The sequence below is a fragment of the Fistularia commersonii genome, chromosome 8, assembly GCF_037954325.1.
Source record: "Fistularia commersonii isolate RoL2024-O1a breed Wild chromosome 8, RoL_Fcom_v1.0, whole genome shotgun sequence".
In the NCBI taxonomy this organism is placed as follows: domain Eukaryota; kingdom Metazoa; phylum Chordata; class Actinopteri; order Syngnathiformes; family Fistulariidae; genus Fistularia; species Fistularia commersonii.
The window spans coordinates 10711046-10735762 of record NC_141291.1 but is presented as its reverse complement, the minus strand read 5'-3'; the positions used below and the strand labels follow the sequence as shown (position 1 = coordinate 10735762).

The 24717-nt window shown below is 39.3% G+C and overlaps 1 protein-coding gene across 2 annotated transcripts in view; it reads left to right on the top strand.

Moving 5' to 3' along the window:
* Positions 1-24717, top strand: part of plod2 (procollagen-lysine, 2-oxoglutarate 5-dioxygenase 2) — a 29469-nt gene that overhangs the window by 483 nt on the left and 4269 nt on the right. Inside the window, exons 2-14 of one of the 2 annotated variants that reach the window (XM_086151112.1) lie at positions 10597-10688; positions 11415-11551; positions 14533-14696; positions 16439-16551; positions 16634-16697; positions 16970-17067; positions 18842-18943; positions 20860-20985; positions 21078-21199; positions 21741-21845; positions 22622-22747; positions 23574-23715; positions 24453-24515. In XM_086151112.1, the coding sequence (XP_086007238.1) occupies positions 10597-10688; positions 11415-11551; positions 14533-14696; positions 16439-16551; positions 16634-16697; positions 16970-17067; positions 18842-18943; positions 20860-20985; positions 21078-21199; positions 21741-21845; positions 22622-22747; positions 23574-23715; positions 24453-24515 (1454 nt within the window). The remainder of the gene's footprint in view (positions 1-10596; positions 10689-11414; positions 11552-14532; positions 14697-16438; positions 16552-16633; positions 16698-16969; positions 17068-18841; positions 18944-20859; positions 20986-21077; positions 21200-21740; positions 21846-22621; positions 22748-23573; positions 23716-24452; positions 24516-24717) is intronic. The other variant, XM_086151113.1, reaches the window with a different exon arrangement.

The following is a 24717-nucleotide window of genomic DNA, read 5'->3' as shown; positions in this document are numbered from 1 at the left end:
GTACACTTCTATAACTTTTTGTTCCACGAACTTTTTTTTTTTTTTTTTAACTACGGCAGCAGAGTCGTATTTATTGTTTATTTAATGTTAATTTACTTTAACCAAACGCTCATTTTGCGTCTCCGTATCCGTTATAACTTTATTATTACACATCTTGGTGTTGCATTTAGGAGTTGTCACTTTTTTTTAATTGTTCAAGAAAAAAGGAGGGGGGGGGGGGCATTTATGTTTTTTTATTTTTTTATTTTTTTTGAAGATGTAAACTTCCCAAGGGTGGTACAGGGTGTGCGCCCTGCTCCGTCCCGTTAGGGAATCTGCTTATCGTGCTTTCTGTTGCCGGATTGTAAAATTATAGGATGGCGCTCAACATAAAGGAGCTGTCTGCGGTTTCGCACAATCCTGTTTTTATTGCATGTTGTCTGGCTGCACGCCGCTGTACTCTTTACGCACGGATGCCGAGTTGAAAAGTGCAAGTACGGGTCTTTGATGGCGGTGTATCTGTGTGTGTTTTGTGTGAGGATCAGGTTGACATATTATGCATCAAACATTACATAAAAAGTAAAAGCCACGAGAACGCGCCGTTCATGTTTGACTGAGTTGAAACACGGACTGTACCCATGTGATGGGGCAGAACCAAGGGAACCTTCTTGGGCACAATTTCATTGAGTGATTTAACAGATCTCAGGGTGGCAAATGAGTCCTATCTTAGGTGATTTTTGTGAAATACGCACAAAGTATCTTGCAAAACTAAAACCACCAAGATTTTTATTCGGTATTTATTAGGAACTGTAACGCGGGTATATGTCGTCAAAAAACCCCTGGACAGGAAGGGTGTTCCTAATGCTGACGTATTCTGAAAAGAGGCCAGGTATTGTCAGGACACAGCGGCCCGTCCTCCGTCTCCACAGGCCCGGTTTGTTCTCCTGCCTGGGTGACTCCACGCAGAAGTCTAATTAACTTTACGAGCTACCAACCCAACCCAGGTTGGAGGATGAGGGGGTGCTTTTGGCGAATGTGTTAATTTGAATAATTAAAGTAAATTATACTCAAGTAAAGCTTTAAAATGTACCGCTGAAATATTGTTCGCAGACGACACCTCGATCTTTGTCCAAACTGAGACGCTGAAAGGTACGGTTTGTTCAGTGTCTCCTGTGTGACTCCTCTGTGACCTGGCCACCTGACCACTCGGTGTGAACCGTAGACGTGGCTGTTGGTTTGTCAGTTTTGGAAAGGTAACAAAAACTGGGCATAGACAACCCCCCCTCCAATCCCCACCCTTGCTGCCTCTGTTGGCTCCTTGAAAGGAGCCTTTCACTGAGTGTCACCTCACAGTGTATATTGGATTCAGGATGTAGGTCTTGCCACGTATTTTGCAGCACACATTCAGACAAGTCCTTTATATACATTCGGACGGACCAATGGAGCGAGGTTTACCTGAATTTTATGGTATTAGTGTTCCGCTAAGTTGAACGTAAAATAAAGCCATCGCTTTTCCACTGACCTTTGGGATATAAAACGTTAAAAAATCAATGATAAACCATTTTTCCAGTGTTGTCTGCTTCACGTTATTCTGAAGAGGACCGACTAGTGACTTATTTTAAAAAAATTATCAAAATAAAGTTCACATTATTCAATTGGGAACGGCCACTGTTCTACTGGAATTCATAGGGATTTCACTCAAACACCTTAATGAGATCTGGTGTCCTGAGGAACAGACGCCTTCAGATTAGGGCTTCCAGGACACGACTGACGTGTCAGCAGGCGACGTTTATAGGGAAGAAGAGGAAACTCCACCTAAGAATGTCAATGCTTTATATACTGTATAATAACACTCTTGAATGTCTGCAATTTCAGTATAACAAACTAACAAACCCGACTGGCAGGCAGATACTGTAATCATGTCTTAGGACACTGTCAGGACATCCCAGCAAGGGTGGTTCTGTGTTTCCCTCTTGGCCAAATATTTGTACAATTTCCATGTCTTTTTTATTTCTTTTTTTAATTGAATGTTTCTGACACACAATATCACGCAAAGGGAGGCGGTGGTGCAAGCAGACAGACAGCAGTCTGTGCCTCGTCAGAGCTACAGTTGCGATTTAGTTAATATCTTCCAAAAGAAAACATTTGAATGTTGATAGTTTGAAACTGGATGTTTAGCGCCTGCTGATCTTTGGCAGGGGTTGGATCGGCTGACGCTCGTACGAGTGCAGCTGGCAGGAAGTAACGTTCGACATGCAACGTGTATCTTGGTAAATTCCAATAATTTCTCTCTAAATTAGAGCCATCTCAAATTTCCAATTCATTTACTAATGAAAAACACGGTTGGCTTAGGTTTGGCTGCAAGGTTAGCGCTTCCACCTCGCAGAAACAAGTTCTCTGGTTTCCAACAGGGGGCCCTTTCTCTGTGGAATCTCCACGTTCCCCCTGTGTCTGCGTGGGTTTCCTCCCACAGTTCTAAAACAGGCAGAAGGTTCATTGGAGACCCTGAATTGTCAAGATGTGTGAATGATAGGAAGAATGGTTGTATGTCTCTATATGACATGAATGAGAGGGTGAATGAATGTATTTGTCAATGTGATGTGCAAGTGTGAGTGAATGGCTGTTTGTCTTTATATATGATGCGTGAATGAGTGAATGGTTGTAAGTCTATATATGTGGCCTTGTGACTGTTTAGCAACTGGTTCAGGTTGCCCCCTGCCCAATGACATCCCCTCTGACCCTGCATGCAGGATAAGCAGACACTGAATGAATGAGTAAATGACTCAGGTTTTGCTACCATCTATTTGCTCCTGGGGCTCATCTGTTCAGTCTATTCCATGTTTTAGTCAATGCTCTAGAATTCTTTTACATTTTGTTCTTGGAAATATTCCTCCCCTCTCCCCCCATAAAACCAAAACCAAAAATACTCTCTGTAAATCTCTCTTTCTCTCTGAGTAGGAGTGGCTTTTAAAGGAAATGTGCTCAGTGGATTCTGGTAGTTGTAGGTTTTGTATTTCAGCAGAAGAGAATACTGCAGTTCCTCTTGGTCTTTATGGTTATAATGCAACAGTTTAGGAAAAAAAGTTCTGTCCTCCTATGTAGGCAGACCAGTTTTATGAAAAGATCATATAACCAGCAGTAAAATACCTTATTAAAATGTTAACCCCTGAGAATATATAAAACAGTATGGCAGGACTACAGTGCAGCAGAGGAAATGAGTGTCCAGTCTGTAATCATCACACTTGACAAGGGCAGCATTTGATTTGAACCAGATGTTTTTATTCTCCTCTGCATTAATGTCATCACGGAAAGGCCAAATAAATTCTTCATTCACGATTCACAATTTAAATGTGAAAGACTTTAAAATTGGTTTGTACCCTAAAGTTGGTGATTTCATACCATATGCTAAAGCTGTCTGGTGGTTTGATTTACAGTTTAAACAGCCTCAAAATGAACTGCGGCTTGGGTTTATGGAACCAGTGTGCTTTAACAATTAAGGGTTTGACTTCAAACAATTTCTGCATTTGTGTAATTGTTTACATTTTGTATTGACTATTATTAGGTCAGGAGCGACACGTGGTGCAGTGGTTAGCACTTTAGCCTCACAGCATGAAGCACCCTGGCTCGATGATGACAAGGGACCATTCTCTGAAGAGTTTGCATGTTCTTCCCGTGTCTGCACTGGGCTTCCTCTGGGTTCTCGGGTTTCCTTCCACAGTCCAAAAACATGCATTGAGAAAAATTGCCCCGAATGAGAGAGTGAATAGTTGTCTGTCTGTATAAGTGGCCCTGTGATTGACTGGCAACCAGTTTAAGGTGTACCCCACCTCTCGCCCAATGGCAGCTACCGTGACCCTGAGTAGGATAAGCTGCAGACGATGGACGGAAGGATTATTAGCTTACCTACAAATACAGTTACATATCAACAAGAAATCAGTAGCTCCTTTTGCACTGTAGAAACTTTTTGTGGTTCCTAGAACCTTTTCAGGAGCCAAGCATTTTTTTCATGCATTCAGACAGCATCAAAGTAAAGGCTCCTAAAACAATTACTGTATATCTCCCACTCCAAGGCGGGTTTTTTTTTCACGGTTGCAGAGGAACTTGTATGCTTTATCCACTTGGTGATTGGTCAAACTCATAAGCCATGCCTATTATTGGGTACTTTTCGCAGGATGCCCTTTTTAAAAGCTATTGTGGTGTGGTAAGTCGTTTCTATGCACCAAAATGGATAGAACCAGCGGGAAATAGCCTGATGGTCCCAAGAATTCCAAGTTCTTCTGGCCTGCTACGCACTGAGGGGTTTCCCCTGGGGCAGGGAGGCCCCTGAAACGAAATTGGAGCTGGACAGTTCTCAGAACTTTTCTGTCCGAAAGCAGCTATTCTCACCTTTTACAATGAAAGAAATCATCTTGCTCTATAAAAATGTTACTAACAGTGTATTTGTTGTTGTTAGCTATAAACCATTTGTTGCCAGGGTTTGGTGTAAGAGGTTAGGGTTTTAGAGGAGTTCAAAGAAAAGTACGAGTTAAAAAATACTATATTTGACTCAGACATTGAACAGACATCTGCATCCTCAGACCTCAGAAAACAATTCTTAAAGAGTTTTATGAGGTTATGAAATGTGACGTCGCTTATCACATATACTTTCCAGCAGAATGAAGTCCACATGTTTGGACTGAGGGTGGGATGAACACTGCCCAGTGTTCCATTTGTAACTCCAAACAGCCGTAACATGTGAATTTAGCACTTAAATGCTATCTCAGGATCCTGGAGAATAACAACACTTATTTCAAGTGTGCCCTAGTTTGTGTTTTTAATTTTTTCCTCAGTAATTATGTTTGGTGGTTGGCTGATAAGCCTTTCACATTTATATCACTGAAACAAGCTAGTATTGTTAGGTTGCTGGTGGTCAAATCATGAACAGAACCGGCTGACCCATTAGGCAGCATAGGCAAATGCTATGGGGGCCATGGCCTGCAGGGGGTGGCACAAAAAAAACAAGGAAAAAATTCATCCTCAATAAACTAATATTAAAACTAGTTGATACTTTTAATTCTTAAAATGGAAAACCTCACATTGATTTAAATGTAATGCCTGGCCCAAATAATAATACTACAAATAATAATACCAAAAGAGTCCATACAGCTAATTGGTACTTGCTCAGGGCGGATTTATCCCTGTGACCCTTTGTTGTATTTATGAGTTATTGCTATTATTATTATTATTATTTACCCATTACTTACAGGACTTTCATTTTATTGTAAGGGCATTTATATTGTATTTTGGGGTGTTTATTTATAATTTGCAAAGCATGTAAATTGGGTTACAAGTTATCTTAAGAATTAAAGACAATTGTAAAAACAATCCTCATTGATTGTTTTGTGAGGATGTGTAAATCGACATTGGAAAGGGGGCGCCATATAAAATCTCGCTCAGGGCAGCACATTAGGTAAGGCCAGCACTAATCATTAAATTAATATGGGGCAACAGGAGCTGTCTCATCCGCTCACTCATGTTAAATATTTAAAATATATGGGTCGGAATCAGATTGTAAGATAAAATTATTATCTTTTGCTGGCAAATTCTCAGTTTTCTGTCTGAATCACAAAAGCTACACAGTTTTTAAAATGTAGACTAGTTATAACCAAAACAGAAATAATAAATGTAGTTGTAAAATACAAAAAAATATAACAATCAACATGACATTGTTAGTTTCTTGACCAGAGGGGTTAGAATATCTTAAGATAATACATCCAATTTCTTACATTATGTATCTGAACGATAGATTTTCTTCTGCTGTGGTATTATACTAATGAAAACATGTTTATATTGTTTTCACATTAGAAATAGAGCAAATAATCTGTTTTAAATAGTCAGTTTACAGAGTTAGATAAATATTTTGAATTCACTCCCCTCAGGATTTTTATCTGAGGGCTGGATCGGCCACTGTCCTAATGCGCTTAGCAACCCCTGTGGCATTTATGCGGCGTTAAACAAAGCACACCTGGCCAAAGCAGTAATTCGTGTTTATATGCCCCTGGATATACTACCATACTTCTTTTCGAGTTGTAAAAATGATCCCTGTACATTTCAACTGCATAAAACAAGTCGGTAATTTGGACTTTCTTTTTTGTCCAAATGGAACCCACACAGTAGCTTCCCTGCAGAGCTCAGTTAAGCTTTGCAGAGTCTGACTAAGTGGTTGCCGACAACTCTGTATCATGTGAAGTTTGGGAATCTGGATTTCAAAACCTATTATTACACATGGTTTTCCAGAGGAAAACTGCATACCAATACTATGTTCAATGAACTTCTGCAGTGCAATAAGAGGGACGTGTTTCAATAGTTTGGACCAAATGTTGACTTTTTCCTTTGACTTTTACGTCCCCATTGCGTTAATTACGACCACTGACCTGCATATGACCTCAAGTGCCCTGAGCTCATCATATTGGTGTGTAATGTGCACTGACAGCTTTGCTCTTTTTAAAAGAAGGCAAAGTTACAGTGCTCTTAAAAAATGCACGATACAAATGCGAATGGATACTAACTTTGCATGCCAGATTTCAAAAAATACATTTGCATAATCTCTGATGGATAGAGAGGCAACAAAGTCAGTTGGAGACTGTGTCAGAATTCAGAAGTCTTGTATCAGCCTTTTCAATAAACTGTGAGCAGCCACCCTAATTTTGAAAAGCAAAACAACTTTGTGTGTATCCCAATGAATGTCTTCTCGAGCAGACAGAGAAATAGCGCAGACATATTTCTTCCTGAGTCATAGCTAGATAGATTTATTTACCTTAAGAGTTTCAGCTGTGTAATTGGACCGATAGGAATGTCATAAGTTTTTGATAGAGATCAACTGCACACATGAAAAACAAATGACTGAGTCTGTTGCCTTGAATCACGGCAGGCATGTTCCTAAAACTCCCTTCATTGATTTAGACTGACAGCGAAAGAAACTCCAGGTGAGCCTGATTTTAAGTGAAATTGTGGTGAGAGGTGGTTTTTCAGGAGACGTCAGAAAGGGCCCTTCAAGGAAAAATCTCCATGAATGTTGATTGCTTCCCAAGTTGCACCAAAACTGTACTTCATACATTACTACACTTTTCATTGGGCTTCAGGTCCAGTGCGGTTGCAGGAATGTGTTTTCTTTTTCTACCATTTATCTGTGTCTGGTTCCACCTGTCTTACCTATTTTGGCTGTGTTTGTTCAGCTCTCTGGGAACAGGCACAAGGAGATTTTTTTTTTTTCCAAGATTGGCAAAAGACAGTATCTTCACCGGCCAAGCCAGTCTTTTCTAACAGGAAATATTTATTTATAAAATACAAAGGCCGTTCCCATGATACTCTATTTCCTTTCCTACAGGCGTTTCTTTTGAAAATTAGTCCAGACCTTGTGTTAAAACTTTTGCGCACTGAAGTGTGAAGGTTTACCTAGACGGCTGCGCTTGGTGTCGCACGGAAAAGAGCGAGAGTGAAGGAATATGAGAAGAACCAGTCTCGTCAGGAATAAGAGTTTTAGAGAGGAGTGTGAGCCAGATTCCTCTCCCGCAGTTCATAGAGGACCGACAGAACACGCTATGTTTGCCTTCACACCTATTCTCTAAAATGTGTCTGCACAGAAGCGTTTGTGTTTTATTATCTGTCTTACAGCTATGTGTAAGAGTCTGTGCGATTACAGCGTACTTAAAAAGGCAAAATTACTCATTGATCACAAATTATATCTGTTGTGAGGCCATTTTGGGCTTGTTGGACTATTCAGTTTTAAAATGAGAGAAAGAAACAGAGAGATGTAAGTAACATCCCCTACCAGAGTTGAACCAGGGACACTGTGGCATTGTGGCATTGACCCCAGTCATTAGGATACCAGAATGTTTTGAAGCGCATTCACAGTTTTAGGAAAAAAGACTGGCTTTTGGGACTCCTTTTTTTTCCCACTCATTTCAAGATCTGAAATAAGGGTCAGATTATCTCCCTTAATCAACCAAGTATGGATGCCATAGATTATACTTAAAAATGCATTTAGTATATAACTAGCTGAACATAGCAGGTAGTAAGACCACAATGAGCACTTTTAGTTTTTTGTGAACTGGCTCTTCTTTGAATAAGGTATAAAATGGTATAAAATGGTTGCATGACTTCGCCCTGTCATTTTCTACTTAAACAGCTATTTCTTTAGAATTGTCTGATATTTGGAACAGATATGTGATATCCATTACAGATTACCAAACACTGTTCCATCTGTGGACACTTTGGAAAGTAGTTTACAATACTAGGAATATGGGAAAAGGATGAACAGCATGGAGGAAATGTAGGAATTAGAGTGTCTGTTTCCCCGTCGCGACAGATGTGTTTGGCTCTGTAAGGTCAGGCGGAAGTCACGGAGGGTTAATTGGTGTAAGGTTTCTTTCTATATTGTCTTGCAGGAAAAGCTCAGGCTTACATCACAGACCAGTCTGTAGTTTTCCTTGTCCTTCATCGTTTTTCAATACATGGGCTCGAGCAGTGAGCAAACCATTTGTCTAGAAGTGGAAGCTATCTATTTTCCCAAGCTATCTTCTATCTTTCACTTTTCTGCCTTCCATCTCACAGCACAGTTCTATATTTCTAGGCCAGTCACAGCTTTTTCACTAAAACCCATCGTTAACTAACTGCTTGATGTTAGTTGCAAAAAAGACACAATCCGCAAGCAGCTGGTGAATGTAGTGAAGCATTTAGTGGTGTTATATATTCAGATGTTTCCATCATGTGTTGTTGAAAATGACCAAAATAGAACTTTTAGGCAGGACAATTATTCGATGTGTCTTGCAACCTATTATAACATTAAAAAAATTACGTTGTTAAATGGTGGTCTATGAATAAACCACTACATCTGGTCTAAGGAAATGGAAAACAGGTATGACACTGCTGCTATTAAATTCACTTGTTTTGCTGAACATTTTTCAGAAATATGATTTGCAGATGCTGAAGTAAAAAAATCCCCTCCCCACATTTTCACACTGCAGGTTTGCACCATGCAACTAACAGCCAGAGCCAGGACACACCTGCCACACAAAGGGCCTGCCCTTATGCATTGTCACTGGGTTTAAGTCATGCTGTTTCAAAGTCTTCCCAGGAATAGTAATAGTCTTCTTGCTAATAGTTTACTGGTAAATACTTTCCAGCCAGTGAGAGAACGTCTATTGCAACTACAGGGATAGCTCTTTGGCAGAGGGAGAAACAAAGGCAAGACTGGAATGAGGTATGGCTTAGTCATATTAACAGGAAGGTGTTCAAGAAGGCTGGTTTAATACATGAGTTGCATCAGCTATAAGCACAAAGCGATACCTTTACTGAACAACTAAATGCATCATGGTTATTTTTGCCTGTTGTGCGCACGAAATGAAAAGAACTTTTTATTTTCTTTTGAAAATAAAAAGTCTCATAATGGCTTATAATGGCTCAAATTGCCATTATAAAGCTGTTCCTTGGCTTTTTTCAAATATTTACAATAGAAACAATAGACATCCTACTCTCCTGATAGAAATATTTTTATTTTCCTGTGTCATTGTATCACACCATATCATGAAAGTGTGATCATTTCTTTAACAAAGTCCTTATGTTGATTGTTTGTCTTTGTTCTGGATTGAATGTGAGTTTTCAGTTGGGTGACTGGATGCCTTTTGGATTTAATTGTTTTTTTCCATGCTCTTAATCCGAGATGCCATCGGCTAATTAAAATCTCACTGGAACTATGTGGACCATTGTGCGTTTTGTCAAGCTTGATCGGCTCTTGGAATCATTAAAAAGCTGTTTCAGTATTCAAGCATTCAGAAATTTCATACCACTGTGTCATCAACCAAGTCTTTCATAATATTACTTTGAAGTTCATTGCAATTTACTGGTAGATACATTTTTTTAACTCCCTACTTATGCAATAATAGGTAAATTAATCAGATCAAAAGATTCAAAGAACCTCCTCCTCTAGGTCCTGATCACAGATTGCACCCCCCTTATAAAGGCCTCCAGATAATCTCTCAAATTACAGAAGAGCAAGTGTGGGTGTAGTCTAGCCTGTCCTAGCTTCACAAAGAGGCCATATGTAGAAATTGTTGTTTCTGTAACCATTTTCACCCTCAGACTTCAGCACGTCTCACCACAGGAAATGTCCTGGGTGTTTGTGGGAGTGATGGTAACCATAGAAGATACAAACCAATGTTAAATGTATGTGTCTCCATTTAAATCAAATTAAAACTATAGTAGATGTACCTACATCTGGATGGAGGTTTAGACTGGGAAACCAAACAGTGACCAGTTTTGTTGACATTGGTCTGAGGCTTACAACAGACTCGGTTTGCGGAAGTATGAATCCGAATGCTTTTATATATATATATGTGTGTGTGTATGTGTATGTCTGTATGTATGTGTGTTTGTGTGTATGTGTGTGTGTGTGTGTGTGTGTGTGTGTGTGTGTGTGTATAGATTTACCCATGAAAACCAGGATTTTGCAATGAAAAAAACTATATTCCCAACTCACTCTGCAAGAGTATAACCCCACCCATGTAATTAGGCAAAGAGAATGGTGCACAATTTTATAAGTCACGTGACTAAAGTTGTGGAAAATTGTTGCTTTTTCAGAAAAATTGCTGGTTCTAACTGTTGCAACAGAGGAAACAGATGGCTTTCTTCGCTTTATGCAGTCTGTAAAGTATTTCAACTACACTGTGAAGGTAAGATTGTCACCTACATCTGCTACACTCTAAAATGTTGTCCAAGCTTTTGAAATCTGGACATCACTGCATAATTACACAGAAATTCTAAACACACACTTCCCAAGATTGATTTGGCCTTGTAAAGAAAATAATAATCTTCGGCTCACATCCGTCTTAGTGGAACACCCCTTGCTGTGGGTCCAGAATTTCACTCTTGTAAAATCCAGATGCAAAAAATACATTGTTGTTTTTGGTTTGGATTCAAGAAGTAGTGCCCTGTCTACTTTTGCAAGTGCCTGTAACTCTGTGTGACCTTGCTGCTGGAAAATACAGGACCTGGAAACTGACCTGAAGTGAAACTTCAGTAGTGGAAGCAGTTTGACACTTGTGGATTACCATTATCGGGGTCCATTTATACGAGCCTGTTTTGCTGATTTCCAACTCTTTATGTCTACCCTGAGACCCATCACAGTAGCTTTGCATGATTTAAGTTTTGAAAAAAAAAAAAAAAAGATAATTTATCTTGAAGTGGCACTTAATGTGGTCTCTCAGTCCATTCAGCTATCTTAACTCTCTATTGAAGCACTCAATGGTGAATTTTGAGCATCTTTTAAAGGAATTGGGAATGAGGATGAGGCAGACACTGAATTTTTGCAAGACACTGTGGCTTCACTTATCCATGAGGCTGGTACTAAGCAAAAAGATTTTGACTCCACAACTGACCAACTGTTTGTTTTGTCACAGGTGCTTGGAATGGGTGAAGCATGGAAGGGCGGTGATGTGGGCTATTCTATCGGTGGAGGACAGAAAGTCAGACTACTGAAGGAAGCCATGGAGGGTTTAGCCGACCAGGAGGATCTTGTTGTCCTCTCTGTGGATAGGTTTGTGGACATAAAAACAGTTTTTATCTTTACTTCGGATTAACAACAGTCATTTCTTGCAGCCTGGATATTATTTAAGGTTCTTTGCGGTATGATTTTTAATCTTCACATTCAGAGTGTATTTTGTTGATGGAGTATTTTTGCAGTCCCAAAACAACATTTCTCAAAACCTTATCATTATTCAGCGCTTCTCTGATAGATAGTACTTTTATGCAGTCTTTTATTCAGTCAACCATCCTTTTTGATAGAGTGGAATATCCCAGTGAATCGGTGATTTAGAATTTGCAAGTTAAGCCCCACTTCTAAGTCCGTGTGTATTGACAATCAACCCATCATTAAACAGAAGCCAAAGTTGTTTATTATTCTTTCAATACTAGGTTTATTTTCTTGCAGATTTGCTGTAGTTAATCTACTGTTGCCTGCTACCAAGTAAACTTATGAGTGAGCACTTTTTAGATGTCAATTTGAAATACCCCATGCTAATAAAAAAAGTTTTCAACATTCCATCACTTACCAAGATCAATAACTTAGGACTTTGGCGATTTTAATCTAACAAAAGGTAAAACCTTTAAGTGAAAGGAATGCCTTTCCAGACACTGCAGGTTTGTCTGTTCCTGTCCCACACCCATCGTTCATCCAGATAGAGGGGTTGTTGTGGAACACAAACATGTGAGCAGTGCAGGTATCACAGGCTGGAAGGTGAATTATGAGTTTACTAAACAAATGGAAAGTTTCACAGATTAAATATGAGGGTTTTAGTATAATAGTAGCTTTGCAGGCCATATTTTCACCAACAGAGTAGAAGATGATAATACTTAGCGAACCATGTCTCATGAATAATGTTTTCGATAATTTCTTTGCAAAGCTCCTAGACCCTTGAAACAGGTAATTGGAATGTGATTATTTTCCTTTGAAAGAAAATGATTAGCAGTTAAAAAAAAATAGAATATTGTGAGCCATTCGAATGCATTTCTGAAATCGGTAATCCAGAGAAGCCACCTTGGCTGTTGTGACAGGCTCCTATCACTGTTTCACTCAAAAGCAGCTGAAATTGAAATTCTTTTACTGCAAAAGAAAATGATTGCTTATAATACCCAAACCCCCTCATTCTAAATCCACCATTGTTATTCACACCTAAAAATGCACGTGTGAAATGTTTATTCATCAGGCACTTTTTGTGCTATTGGAATTTACCGAGATTGGCCATATGTAAAGGAAATGTCACTGGGATCCTTTTCCAAAGACCAGAGATTTGTTACACCTGTGTAAAATAAAAAATATGGTTGTTCCAAATTTCAATTCATGAAGTGTTGAACTGTTTCCTGAAGCCCTTTCAAATGTGCTCCTGTTTTGTGGGCGCGACAAAAGGTTGGGTCTACCAAACAAGAAGTCAACGTCAAACTGATTTATGCAAATTACTGTTAGCCCGGATGTTTAGCATATTTAAACACCTTAATCACCATGTGTACTATTGAGCGACATATAGCATTGAAGGTACAAGGTATTTCTTTTTCGCTCCCTCATGTGGTGAATAAAAATCCTGATCCTCCATTTTTGTAATTTTAGCCACCTCAAACTTCGTTGTCCCGGCCCGCTTTCAAATCCGCACTGCCTATTCAAAGTTTTACGTGGAAGGATTGGTTTGCTGGTTTGTTGTATTATGGTTAAAGGAGGGTGGAAAAAGACTGGCTTCTTTTTTGCCATTTCAGTTGAAACACAATTATAAATCCTGTACTCCATGTCTGCCCCTGGGATACTTGTGGTCCTAAAATCCCAACATAAGGCAGAAAAATAAAATGGACTTTGTTGGTTCTGAAGACGTTTTAATATTGTTAAAGAAAGCACCGTTAAGAATGAGTTGTCTTGGCTTACTGGTCACTTGTATTTATACGGGGCAGATGATTGATGATGTGACAGAGGCTTGGGGTATGTGCATAAACATGTGTTGGCCAGATGTGGTTACAATAGTGCAAAGAAGGCTTCCACACCTTCATGACATTTCCTGCTATTTTGTAAATGTCGTAAATGTCTAATGGCAATTTCTCAGGCATTCTGACAGAGGAGTGATATATAAATTTTTTTACATTTCTTTCAATCTAATTTAAACTTTCATTTAAGGGATGCCTTGTAGGTCTGGCACATAAATAGAATAAAATCACCCCCAGGGGAAGAAGCTTCGAAAGTGGAAATGGTGTCACTGACATGAATCAGCTCTCTCCGTTGTGACTTTACACCTAGATGTTTTTAAATCATCATAATTATTATTTGTTTCTACACTGAAATAGGTCATTAGATGATATACTGCCCAAAAAACACTTAACTAACACAATGTAACTCCAAATCAATCACACTTCTGTGTCATCAAACTGACTGCTTGGGAAGCAACACTGATTCCTTTTTACTTGTTTTAAGGACATTACATCAAAGTTGGATCAGCCTGTAGTGTGTTTTTCCATTTTAATTTTGAGTGACTCCAAATCCAGACCCCCATGGGTTAATAAATTTGATTTCCATTGATAAGCTATGGGTTATTTTGTTGTCAGCACATTCAACTTTGTAAAGAACAAATTATTTTATAACAATATTTCATTCATTCAGCTCTAGGATGTGCTATTTTAGTGTTCACTTTATTTTTTTGAGCAGTGTACAATGCTTTCGAAGGAGCTACGGCAGGGCATGTGTGGACTGTCATGGTGTTTTATGTTCTGTCTGGAACAGAACTCTGTTGGCAATGCGTGCATCGACACGGTTGGGGTTTGACATGTCAAACAAAAGGAGCTATATGTTTAAGGAATTCTTGGCCATACAAACTCTCACAAATGAAGAATTTCCACTGATAAGATGTTTATCTACCTGGAGTGAGGAGAACTGCATGTTTTTTTTTTTTGTTTTTTTTGTTTTTTTAACACTGTCAGACTTATCCCAAAGGGGACATGTTAAGATACTGTTGTATTTCTTCTTCACCCCTCTACCCTTTCCAGCTATGATCTTATCTTCGCTGGTGGACCAGAGGAGATTCTCAGGAAGTTCCAGCAGGCCAATCACAAAGTGCTTTTTGCTGCAGAGGGATTGATATGGCCAGATAAGCGACTTGCTGATAAGTATCCCACAGTCCGCAGTGGGAAGCGCTACCTCAACTCTGGAGGTGGGTTGCAAAAATTCAAGACATGAAGAATATGTGTATCTGATCTTTTCTCTTCTCTATTGTGTCTTTTGACTGACACAATGTTTATCATCATAACATAATGGCAACCACCAATAATACAATTATGTTAGAACTTAATGCCCAAAAAAAGATGCTCCAGTTTTCCTATTGACATCTTGCACGGTTTATCTGATGACTCGTTCTTCCCAACCGTAATCATTTAGAGAGTTTGGGGTATTCTGCATTCTTGTATTTTATTAGATTTCGGGGGATTTTTGGTGGACATTTTGCATTCACAACATTTAAACATTTTTCATTGGCTGTCAATCTTTGAAGACTTGCAGATCTTGGTGGAATTCAAGTGGATATGCAGTGGTGCCCTCCGTGTTATTGTTTTTCAAAAGCAATGGAATGACAACAGTCTGCTGTTATCTTAAAATGCGATACCATCAGACTTATCTGCTACTGGTAAATGAGACTATTTCCAACTGTCGAGTGGGCATCGGTGGTATTTCCTGTCTGAATTGAGAGACACTGACAGAATTTCATTGATGGAAGAGTACTCTTGTGAAGCTGGAAAAAGGCTATTTTACAGGCTTTGTGTAGACATGTTAACAAAGAAACAGTAACAATATGTCCCTGTGCATAATCCAAGTGGTGTGGCCCACTACATTCTTCTAGTTCTTCAGGACACTGAATTACTGCTTTCCCTGTGGCCATCAAAGTTGTCTAACCTCACGTAATGGAGCCCAGATGCCTCAGTCTAATCAGAGACTGTTTTTAGCTATCATTGGCATTGTCATGACATGTAGATTTGTCTTGGCACCTCCAATGTTTTTATACATCCAGATAAAATGAGCAGTTTTGCCTTTACTCTACTAGCATCTGCGCAAGGCAATATTTTATAGTGTGACACAAACCACTGTGTCATAGTGGACAATGTGGGAAGATGGGTAACAAGATAAAATAATTTTGTGGTGGTGTATGAATGTACTTTTATTTAAGTAGACTTTTAAAATGAACCATGCAATGTTTTCGATCTCCCAGAACTCTACTGTATGAATATCTTATCATGACAAGGATGCAAAATGCAAGTCAGGCAATATTAAAGGTAGGATCTGCCAAATTGGCAAGTGCTTCATAGGCTTCTCAGGGAATTTGATTTTCAAGCCATTGTTTTTAATGTAATTTCATTTGAATGACCTCATTTTAACTTTTTCACATTCCAGCTACTTAAAGGTAGTAAATTACGTAATGTCTATTCATCGACTTGTTTACCGTCTCTGAGGCTTTAAATGGTAGGATACAAAAACCACACACTAACAAAATAGATGAACCCTTCAATCTGTTCCTGCGGCCAGTGTCCTTAGGGGAATATGCAGTTGCAGTGGAAATCTGAGATTTCCATGAAAATATACATTTAGAAAAGCTATATATTACCAGCAAAATTTGTACCAGAGGAGCAGCTGGTGGTGAGATTTTGGCCATATAAAACATAGAATCCTAAGTTTGGTTCACTGGGCATTATTGCACAAAATCCCATCCACACATTGTGGGAAAAAGAGTCTCTCTCACCTTCCTATATTCCTAGGAGTATTGGCCCCACTCCCACTGAGAGTAAGGCGTAGATTATATAGCCTGCAGATATAATTAACGTATACTGGCCTCTACTATATGACCCTGTAAACCTTCCTTACTCTATATTTACCATATGAAATGTGTTACACATGATTTACTTCTAGGTATAATGGGTTACGCCCCATACATAAACAGGATAGTTGCACAATGGAACCTTCATGACAATGATGACGATCAACTCTTCTACACTAAAATATTCTTGGATCCGTTGCAACGAGTGAGTATCCTGTTTGAGTCCCAAAATGCGATCAGAGTATACTCTATGTCTTCTGTGGCTAAGCAAATCTCTCTGTTCTCAGGAATCTCTTAATATGACTTTGGACCACAAGTGCCAGATTTTCCAGAATCTGAATGGGGCAATTGGTGAGCTTGCAGAAATTACTTGGTATAACACAGACACATTAAAAACTCTTTCATTTTGCCAGTGGTGCATGACAAAACTAGAAAATATAACATTAAATACTTGTCACTGAACTAGATGGTTTTGTTTTATATTTTAAAGGGCGTCTCACAAGGATATATTTTCAGAGAAGCTAAATTCCCACTTAACTTAATAACATCACACTTATTTTACTAATCAATTAGATTTTCATGTATTTGCTTAAAAAATGTCTCATGTTCCTATTTTTTGGCAGATGACGTCCTCCTCAAGTTTGCAAAAGACAGAGTGAGAGTAAGAAACACGTTGTACGATTCTCTGCCAGCGGTTGTCCATGGAAACGGAAACAGCAAAGTGAGTGACAAATTACATCCTTGAGTTTACTCTCAATTGTATGGCATAGACCGATTCATCAAAGTTTACAACTGCAGGGTAAAACCTTCTCGAATATTCAGGAAATATACATACTCGTGCAGGCCAAATTATTCCAAGGACAGATGTCTGTCCAAATTTGGGCCATCACACCCCTGTCCTTCAGTCAACATACATTGGAAAGACAGGCTAAGCAAAGAAGGTGTCATTTCCTTTTTTTTCCTTCCTCCATCTCTCTAAATGTTTGCCCTTCCACGAGTCGCCTGGTCTCTGGTCTTCCTGTGCCATGAGCCAAACCCACCAAACTGTTGAGTCATTCTACCCAGAGACCTCAACATCTGGAGAAGGTCTGAGGGGTAGATCACAGAATCTTTGTCAAAGCAGTGGTTTCTAACATGAAAGTGGCCATGGTTGGCAATCAGTCAAATCTTTTATTACTATTTTCCAGTCATTTATTGAAGACCAATCTAAATTACGATTATAACATTAAGATTTGAGATACATGACATACATTCAAAAGTATGTGTTCCTGGAAATTGGGCCTTACTTACTACAAAATCCATTTCCACACTGTTACATTGTTGCCAAAGCAGATACAAGTCACATTATCAATCTTTTTTGTAAATACTGGTCGAACTACCATACAATGTACATAAACCAATAACACACTGGATTGAACTGCAACAAACATACAAAAGTAAATTCGTTAATTAGGATAACACTCAAAACTGAAGCATCTACTGAGGCATGCCCCTCTGTACACTTTCTCTCCCATTCTGCAAAGCAAAAAAAAAAGAAAAAAAAACAACCTGAAATCTCTCGTACAATGACACAGTTTAAAAAAAAAAAGTCAAGTTCTGCCTTGCTGTGCACTGTAGTATGTATGCATAACCTATTACGTCTCTTTTTCATGATGTGTTGAACCTCCTTCTCCCCCAAATTATTTTCTTTAGATAATTAATAATTTCATTAGGGTGGGTATAAGCCTCAAATTCAGTTTAGTCTGAGATTGTTTTGGTTCAGTCACAATCAATTTATTACTGGACAACCTGTCATGAGCCCGAAAACTGTGGAGCAATAGAGCATGGAGAAATTTTTGCGCTCACAGGCGGCTTTGTCAGCCTAGCTGCACATCGTCTCCGGGTAACTGCAAAGAAAACAGTAGATCATAGCTGAAGCTGAACAGATCATGTCCATTCCATACAGTGCAACTTTCTGTCTCTCGCTGACGGTGAGGCTCTTACCCCTCTCCCAGAAACCAACTTCCTACTTGTGAACAGAGCTGGTACATCAGACCAGACAATAACAATGATTTCACAAGGGTGTTTGCAAAGAAGTGTGGGAGGTGGGGTGCACCGTGGAGAGGTTTGGGCTGGGTTCTGTCTGGTCTAAAAAGCCACACTGACTCTGAATGTTTTGATTTCAGTTAACCTATTGGATTTTCTTAAATATTGGAGGATGAGAGAGAACCCTAAGAGAACCCATGCAGGTTCCTGGGCATTGCCGCAATGGATACTATTAAGCTTTCACAATGATTACTGTATGGGGAACCGAGGGAGTGTTCTAATTGAACAGAGATGATGATATGTCATAAAAATGTATAGCCCTATGGTATGAACCTTCAGCAGATATTGCCTTGATATAACAATTTTATTCAAAATTTCAAAGGAACAAAGTAAAACATTGAGTAACTGCTTTTAGTCTTAAGGCAGTCTTTCACCAGCACCACACCTCCTGTCACTTTTTCCTCCTGCAGATCTACTTGAACTACCTGGCCAACTACATTCCCAATGCATGGAACTATGAACAAGGCTGCAGCCACTGTGATGATGATATTGTGGACTTGTCACAGTTGCCAGTAAGTGCTTCAAATTTAGCAAATGTCCTTCAATTTTCTTTCTTCTTTAGTCAACTCATAAATAAGCACAGTGGAAAGTCTTAATCCTCCTCCCTCTGGAAAAGATGAGACACTTCCCGGTCTTTAGCATGAACCGTCATTCTATCAGTGACTGTCTCTGCAGCAGGAGTCCATCCCATCCCATTTCAGCAGATAAGAAAGTCTGGTGGTGCAATCCACACTCATCATCCAACAATAACAGGTTATGGGCCCCTTTGGATCCTTTTAAAAGAATATAAATGCTGGTGAAACTACTTGGAGAAGAGGAAGCAGTGCACTGCTGTGGTGCAGGATATGGCTTCTGGGGTTTTCGGAAGTGCTCATTTAAAGGGGTGTCACTGTCGACCAGCCTGCCTTTTAGTGGGCTTCTCAGTATAGGATTTATCCACAATAGTAAGTTGCGGTGGTCATGCTGAAAATTTGTCACAGAGTTGAGCCAAGACTGGCAACATATAGAGAGCTGGAATGGCAGGCACTTGGAAACGCGTCCAGCTGAGTGGTTTCATCTGTCAAAAAGGCTCCCATACTTTACTTGTTCCTTTGTGGAGGTGGTAGTACTGAAAATGCTAATCATCACGCTAGAAGCACTCTGTTGCTGTATCTTGTCTAAATTTTAAATTGGATTCATCCTATTGGAACAGAGCAATTATTTGTTTAAAAAAATACCTAATGCTTTAATGCTATACCAATGAGTCATGAAAGATTTACTTTAAAGGATTGGGTAGTGAATGAAATTATTTTAAATAATTTAAGCAGATCCGATAAAAAAACAAGGGTTCATAATAACCTGCAAAAATAGTCCTATGAAAATTGCTTTTATAGATTAAATGAGCCCAATCAGGAGGAAACATATAAGCTGAACTTAGCTGCAATGAGGAGGTCACGTGTTTGACCGTTCACACGGTCTCCAGGCCTTTCTTGGGGGGTAAAGTCAGGTCATGAGCAGTTCAGCCGGTTTGCTTGTTTGTCCACTCTCACATTGAGTCTTTTATTGACGTTGTTACTGATTCCACCCTCGCTCACTCAAAAGCTGCCGAGCTCCCTTCCCACTTTAGTGTTGACAAAACTTAAGATGTTGTTTTCATCATTCTTAACTCTCTTACTTCCCGTCCATTGTACTGCAGTTACAATTTGACCTCACATTGGCAAAACCAACAAGTCTTCCTTCTTGTGCCTTTGTGGAACACACAAATTAGATGTTACTGCTTAGATTCCCTTTAGTCCCTGGCCCAGACCAACACTGTGAACTGGTCATTGGGAGCAGACTCCAGAGTGAGCTCTGGGAGCTAATGCTGAGTTTCATGGGAAAAGGTTTTCTGCTCTTTTCTGAATTTCTTTAACTGCTCCTTTCCTTCTAGGTTTGTACATGACATTCACTTTAAAATGTGAGAATGGCTTCGTTCTACAGACGTTGATATCTGCCCCTTAAATGTGGGGCTTATTCACACATTAAATGATCCATTCTAAAACTGAATTGTGATTCATCAACAGATGAACTTCCAATAATATATTTAAACTCTTGAATTGAAAACCAGCATCTTCATCGAAGCCAATGAAATAGAACCAAACAATACAACAGATTTACTGCGGTGACCATCCATTGTCTGGGGGAATGCTGGAACCTATCCCAGCTGCCATTGGGTGATAGGCGGGGTAAACTACTGCAGAGACCGAATCCCCAAATTCCATGACCGAATCCAACAAAATGACATTCAACAAAATGCCATACCAATTAGAACATCATCCATTGCAACCTTATGTTTGCATATTTCTGAATGTGAAATGTCAAAATCGCCAATGATGAATTCTAAACAGTGTTACATTTTTCAATAGTTGTTTGACATTGCACTAATGCGTCTCTTCTGAAATATAAACAGGAGTACCCGAATGTGCAAGTTGGAGTGTACATTGAACAGCCGACTCCATTTCTTCCTGAATTCTTCCAGCGTTTACTGACCTTAGATTATCCCAAAGATAAACTAAAGATCTTTGTTCACAACAATGTGAGTAAATACAGCCTCTGCTGTCAGTGGATGTTTCACTAAAAGAATCAACATATGTGCATCTCATCAAGTAATGATGGATTTCTGCCCAGGTGGTTTACCATGAAAGGCACATCCAGGCATTTTGGGAGGAGAATAAAAGAACTTTCAACAACTTCAAGGTTGTGGGGCCAGAAGAAAACTTGAGCCAAGGAGAGGCCAGAAACATGGGCATGTAAGTTCACCTTCTCCGGAAATCAAACAAGAACAATGAACATGATCTGAGGCGGGAAACAAGCTTATAAGCTTGAATTGTTCGACAAAAAGGTCAAGGTTGTCAACTTGACTTTACAACTTTTGATCCAGTTTGCATTATTTCTTTGTTTCATGTTGCAGTACTGTCTATTAATCATCAAATTGCTCCTGGATTGTATGTTGGAAGGTCATAATGGGCTCTCTTGGGTGTCCCTTATATGTATGTATGTATAGAAATCCCTGTGATGGAAATGTCAAAAGGTTAAAGTCATTCCTTTATCTTATTGAAATAAAAGCAACCATAAACTTTCCTGAGAAAGATGATGAGAGCCTGGTTCTACAATTGAAACAGCTTTACAATTGAAAACACAGATGTCTGTTTCATGACATGGAAGACGTCATCTTCCAATTGAAAGAGACATCTTCACTACTACTTGATACTACTTGATACTACCTGATTTAAGGGCACAACCTTTAATTTCCTGGATTAATTCATCACGTCCTTCTCTTTGTTTTTTTAGGGATCTTTGCCGTAAGGATGCCACATGTGACTACTACTTCAGTATTGATTCAGATGTGATGCTCACCAACAGTCAGACACTGAAGCTTCTCATTGAGCAGAACAGGTAATAATATGGTTACTGAAAGGGATGTCAAATTAAAACAAATTCATCAAAACCCTGGAGGAAATTGCTTTGATTACCGGACCACTGGATTTATTATTCATGTGGCAAACCCACAGGCGTATTGCAGCTGAATGACATGAGCGTTTAAAAATAAGCTTCCCGTTTTGTGCCCGTCTGCATGGAAAATTGCACTAACCCTGAAATGCCACTCTGCATTATACAAAACACAAACAAGCGACTTTCCCCTTTGCAGCTCATGAATGTGAAGAAACCTTCCCATAAAGTCAATGTCATTGTGGTCACAGAGTGGTTTCGAGGGGTCCACTTGGGGCATGCAAAGCACAAGTATTTCTTGGATATTTAAATAAAGTTTCCATTGGCATTGATGAAATACCAAGCATTTGGTTCAGTATAAATACATCTCTCTCACTGACATTGTGATAAGAGTCAATGTCATGCAATAGGGAAAAATGATTTATCATGGTTTGGTTTAAAACACAGCAATTGAAAAATGTTCTGCTTCCGTAATCTATACAAATTTAAGGACACGAGGTAAAAATGCTGTGTAGTTACACAGATTTATAGTACTTTCTGTGGACGTGGCAGGGATCACATCCTTCTGCTCAGAGTTTGATCTCTTTGGATGTTGCACACTGTTTTTTTTCCATGAAGAGACCAAGTACATTAGTCGGTTGGATTTCTGGGACGTGTCACTGAATTACGTTTACTCGTAACAGATCTGGCGTCTCTCCACTGTGCTTCTCTCTTCCCTGCAGGAAGATAATTGGTCCCCTTGTCACTCGCCACAGTAAGCTGTGGTCCAACTTCTGGGGAGCCTTAAGTTTGGATGGTTATTACGCTCGTTCTGAAGATTACATCGACCTTGTGCAGCGAAAACGTGTGTAAGTCATAAGTAATCTCAGGGAAGACTGTTCTTCACACATAAAAAGAGACGTGTTGGATCTGTCACTGTGATGCGATAACCTGAAGTCTTCTGAAATAATTGTCCTCCGTCGTCAGCCCCAAAACAGATAGATGTTCATGACATGAATGCCAGAATTCCCACTTTTGGAACAATTTATCTCAAGCAGTGGTTGTAAAATAACTGAAAATGTTTAAGGACAAATTGAAAACAAAATTGAAAGCAAATTGAAAATGAAAGTACATTGAAAGCTCAGAGACTTGGGAGCTGGTAAATTGGAGACCCTAAATTGCCCAGATGCGTGAATGTGAGAGTGAACGGTTATATGTCCATTTATGATGCATGATGGTGGGAGTGAATGGTTGTATGTCTATATGATGTGTGATAGGTTACAGGCCATATACGACCTTGAGTGCAGGATGAGCGGTATAAGATATGATTGAATGAATGAGCACACACTCACACCGCAACAGATGGAATAGTGATTACGTCACTATTACTTGGAGGGGGAGTAGTCGGAGGAGAGCAGCTGTTTGTGAGTTCGTTATCAACTCCTACATGTTTGTCAGGATGCCATTGAGGCCTCATCAGTGGTGGGAGTTCAAGATGTTGAAATCAGAAAAAAAATAAAATTAACTATGAAGTTGGTAAAGTACAGAAGAATAACAGGTTACGCATTTGCCAAAGTATATTTGTTTCTTACACTTAAACTCGCTTTGAATGAACGCATCATGCACTCCAGTTGTGTAAATCTTAATTGTTTCTGCAGTATGAGCACTTCTTGTCTCTGCTCCTTTTATTTCCAGGGGTGTGTGGAACATTCCTTACATGGCACATGTATACCTTATCAAGGGAAGTACCTTGAGGAATGAGCTAAAAGAAAGAAACTATTTTGTTCTCGAGAAACTGGATCCAGACATGGCTTTGTGCAAAACTGCCAGAGAGCTGGTAAGATCCTTCAACTTCTACCCAATAGGACTAACACCTCAGTGTTTTAAAGTAATTTGAAGATAATTTCTGTGTTGGCCGTATATTACCAGTCCCATCCAATTTTGAAGTTGTATCTGAACAAGATTACGGCCATATTGAAGTAATTTTGAAGAAAATGAATGCAATGAGTGTTAATTTAAAAAAAAAAAGTCAACAGCTCGGTGGACATCAAAGATTGGCAAGTATAAGCGGTTTTGAATGTCTCTAACTGTCCGCAACGCATGACGTTTCTCCTTTCGCGGTCACGTCTAAGGCACGGTGTGAGGGTGTGTTGTTCCACTTGTTCCCAACGTTCCTTCATTTAGTGTGTTGCGTCATACAAGCACGGTTAATGCAACTGCCGGCTGTGGAACATTATCTTGCTTGTCATGTAATTTGTTTTGTATTAATCCCCTTGTCCTTCCTGTCACTGACATGACACACATGCACAGCACTCAGCCCCGATCATCAACTGATAACAAAAAGAAATGTTTTGCATTGCTCCACTCACTTCCCTGGCATGCATGCCTCCACTCTTAACCTATAAAAACATCAGCTTCAGAGGGAATCTTGCTTTTCTTCATGCAGGCACATGTCTTCTCCTGATTGCCTATGTATGTGACATGAATACCTCAACTGTCACCCTGTCTATTATTCTGAAAAAAAAAAGGTCATTTATGTTATCGTATTTACATTATGCTTTTCCTTTATTTTAGACCAGTCACAGAGAAAAAGACTCCCCTTCTCCGGAATCATTCCATATGCTCAGGCCCCCAAAGGTTTCTTTTTGTTTGATTTCTCTGCTCTTTAAAACATCCATTTCCATTGGGTTAGCACTCAGAACCCTTTCCAAACTTATATTTGGTGGATGCAGGCAAGTGCATACAACTTCTATTTCATTTCAGCCTGCAGTCTTGCATAGATTGAATTCTGTGAAGTTCCCTTTGTATACGTTTATGTCATTTTTTTTTTTTTTAACTC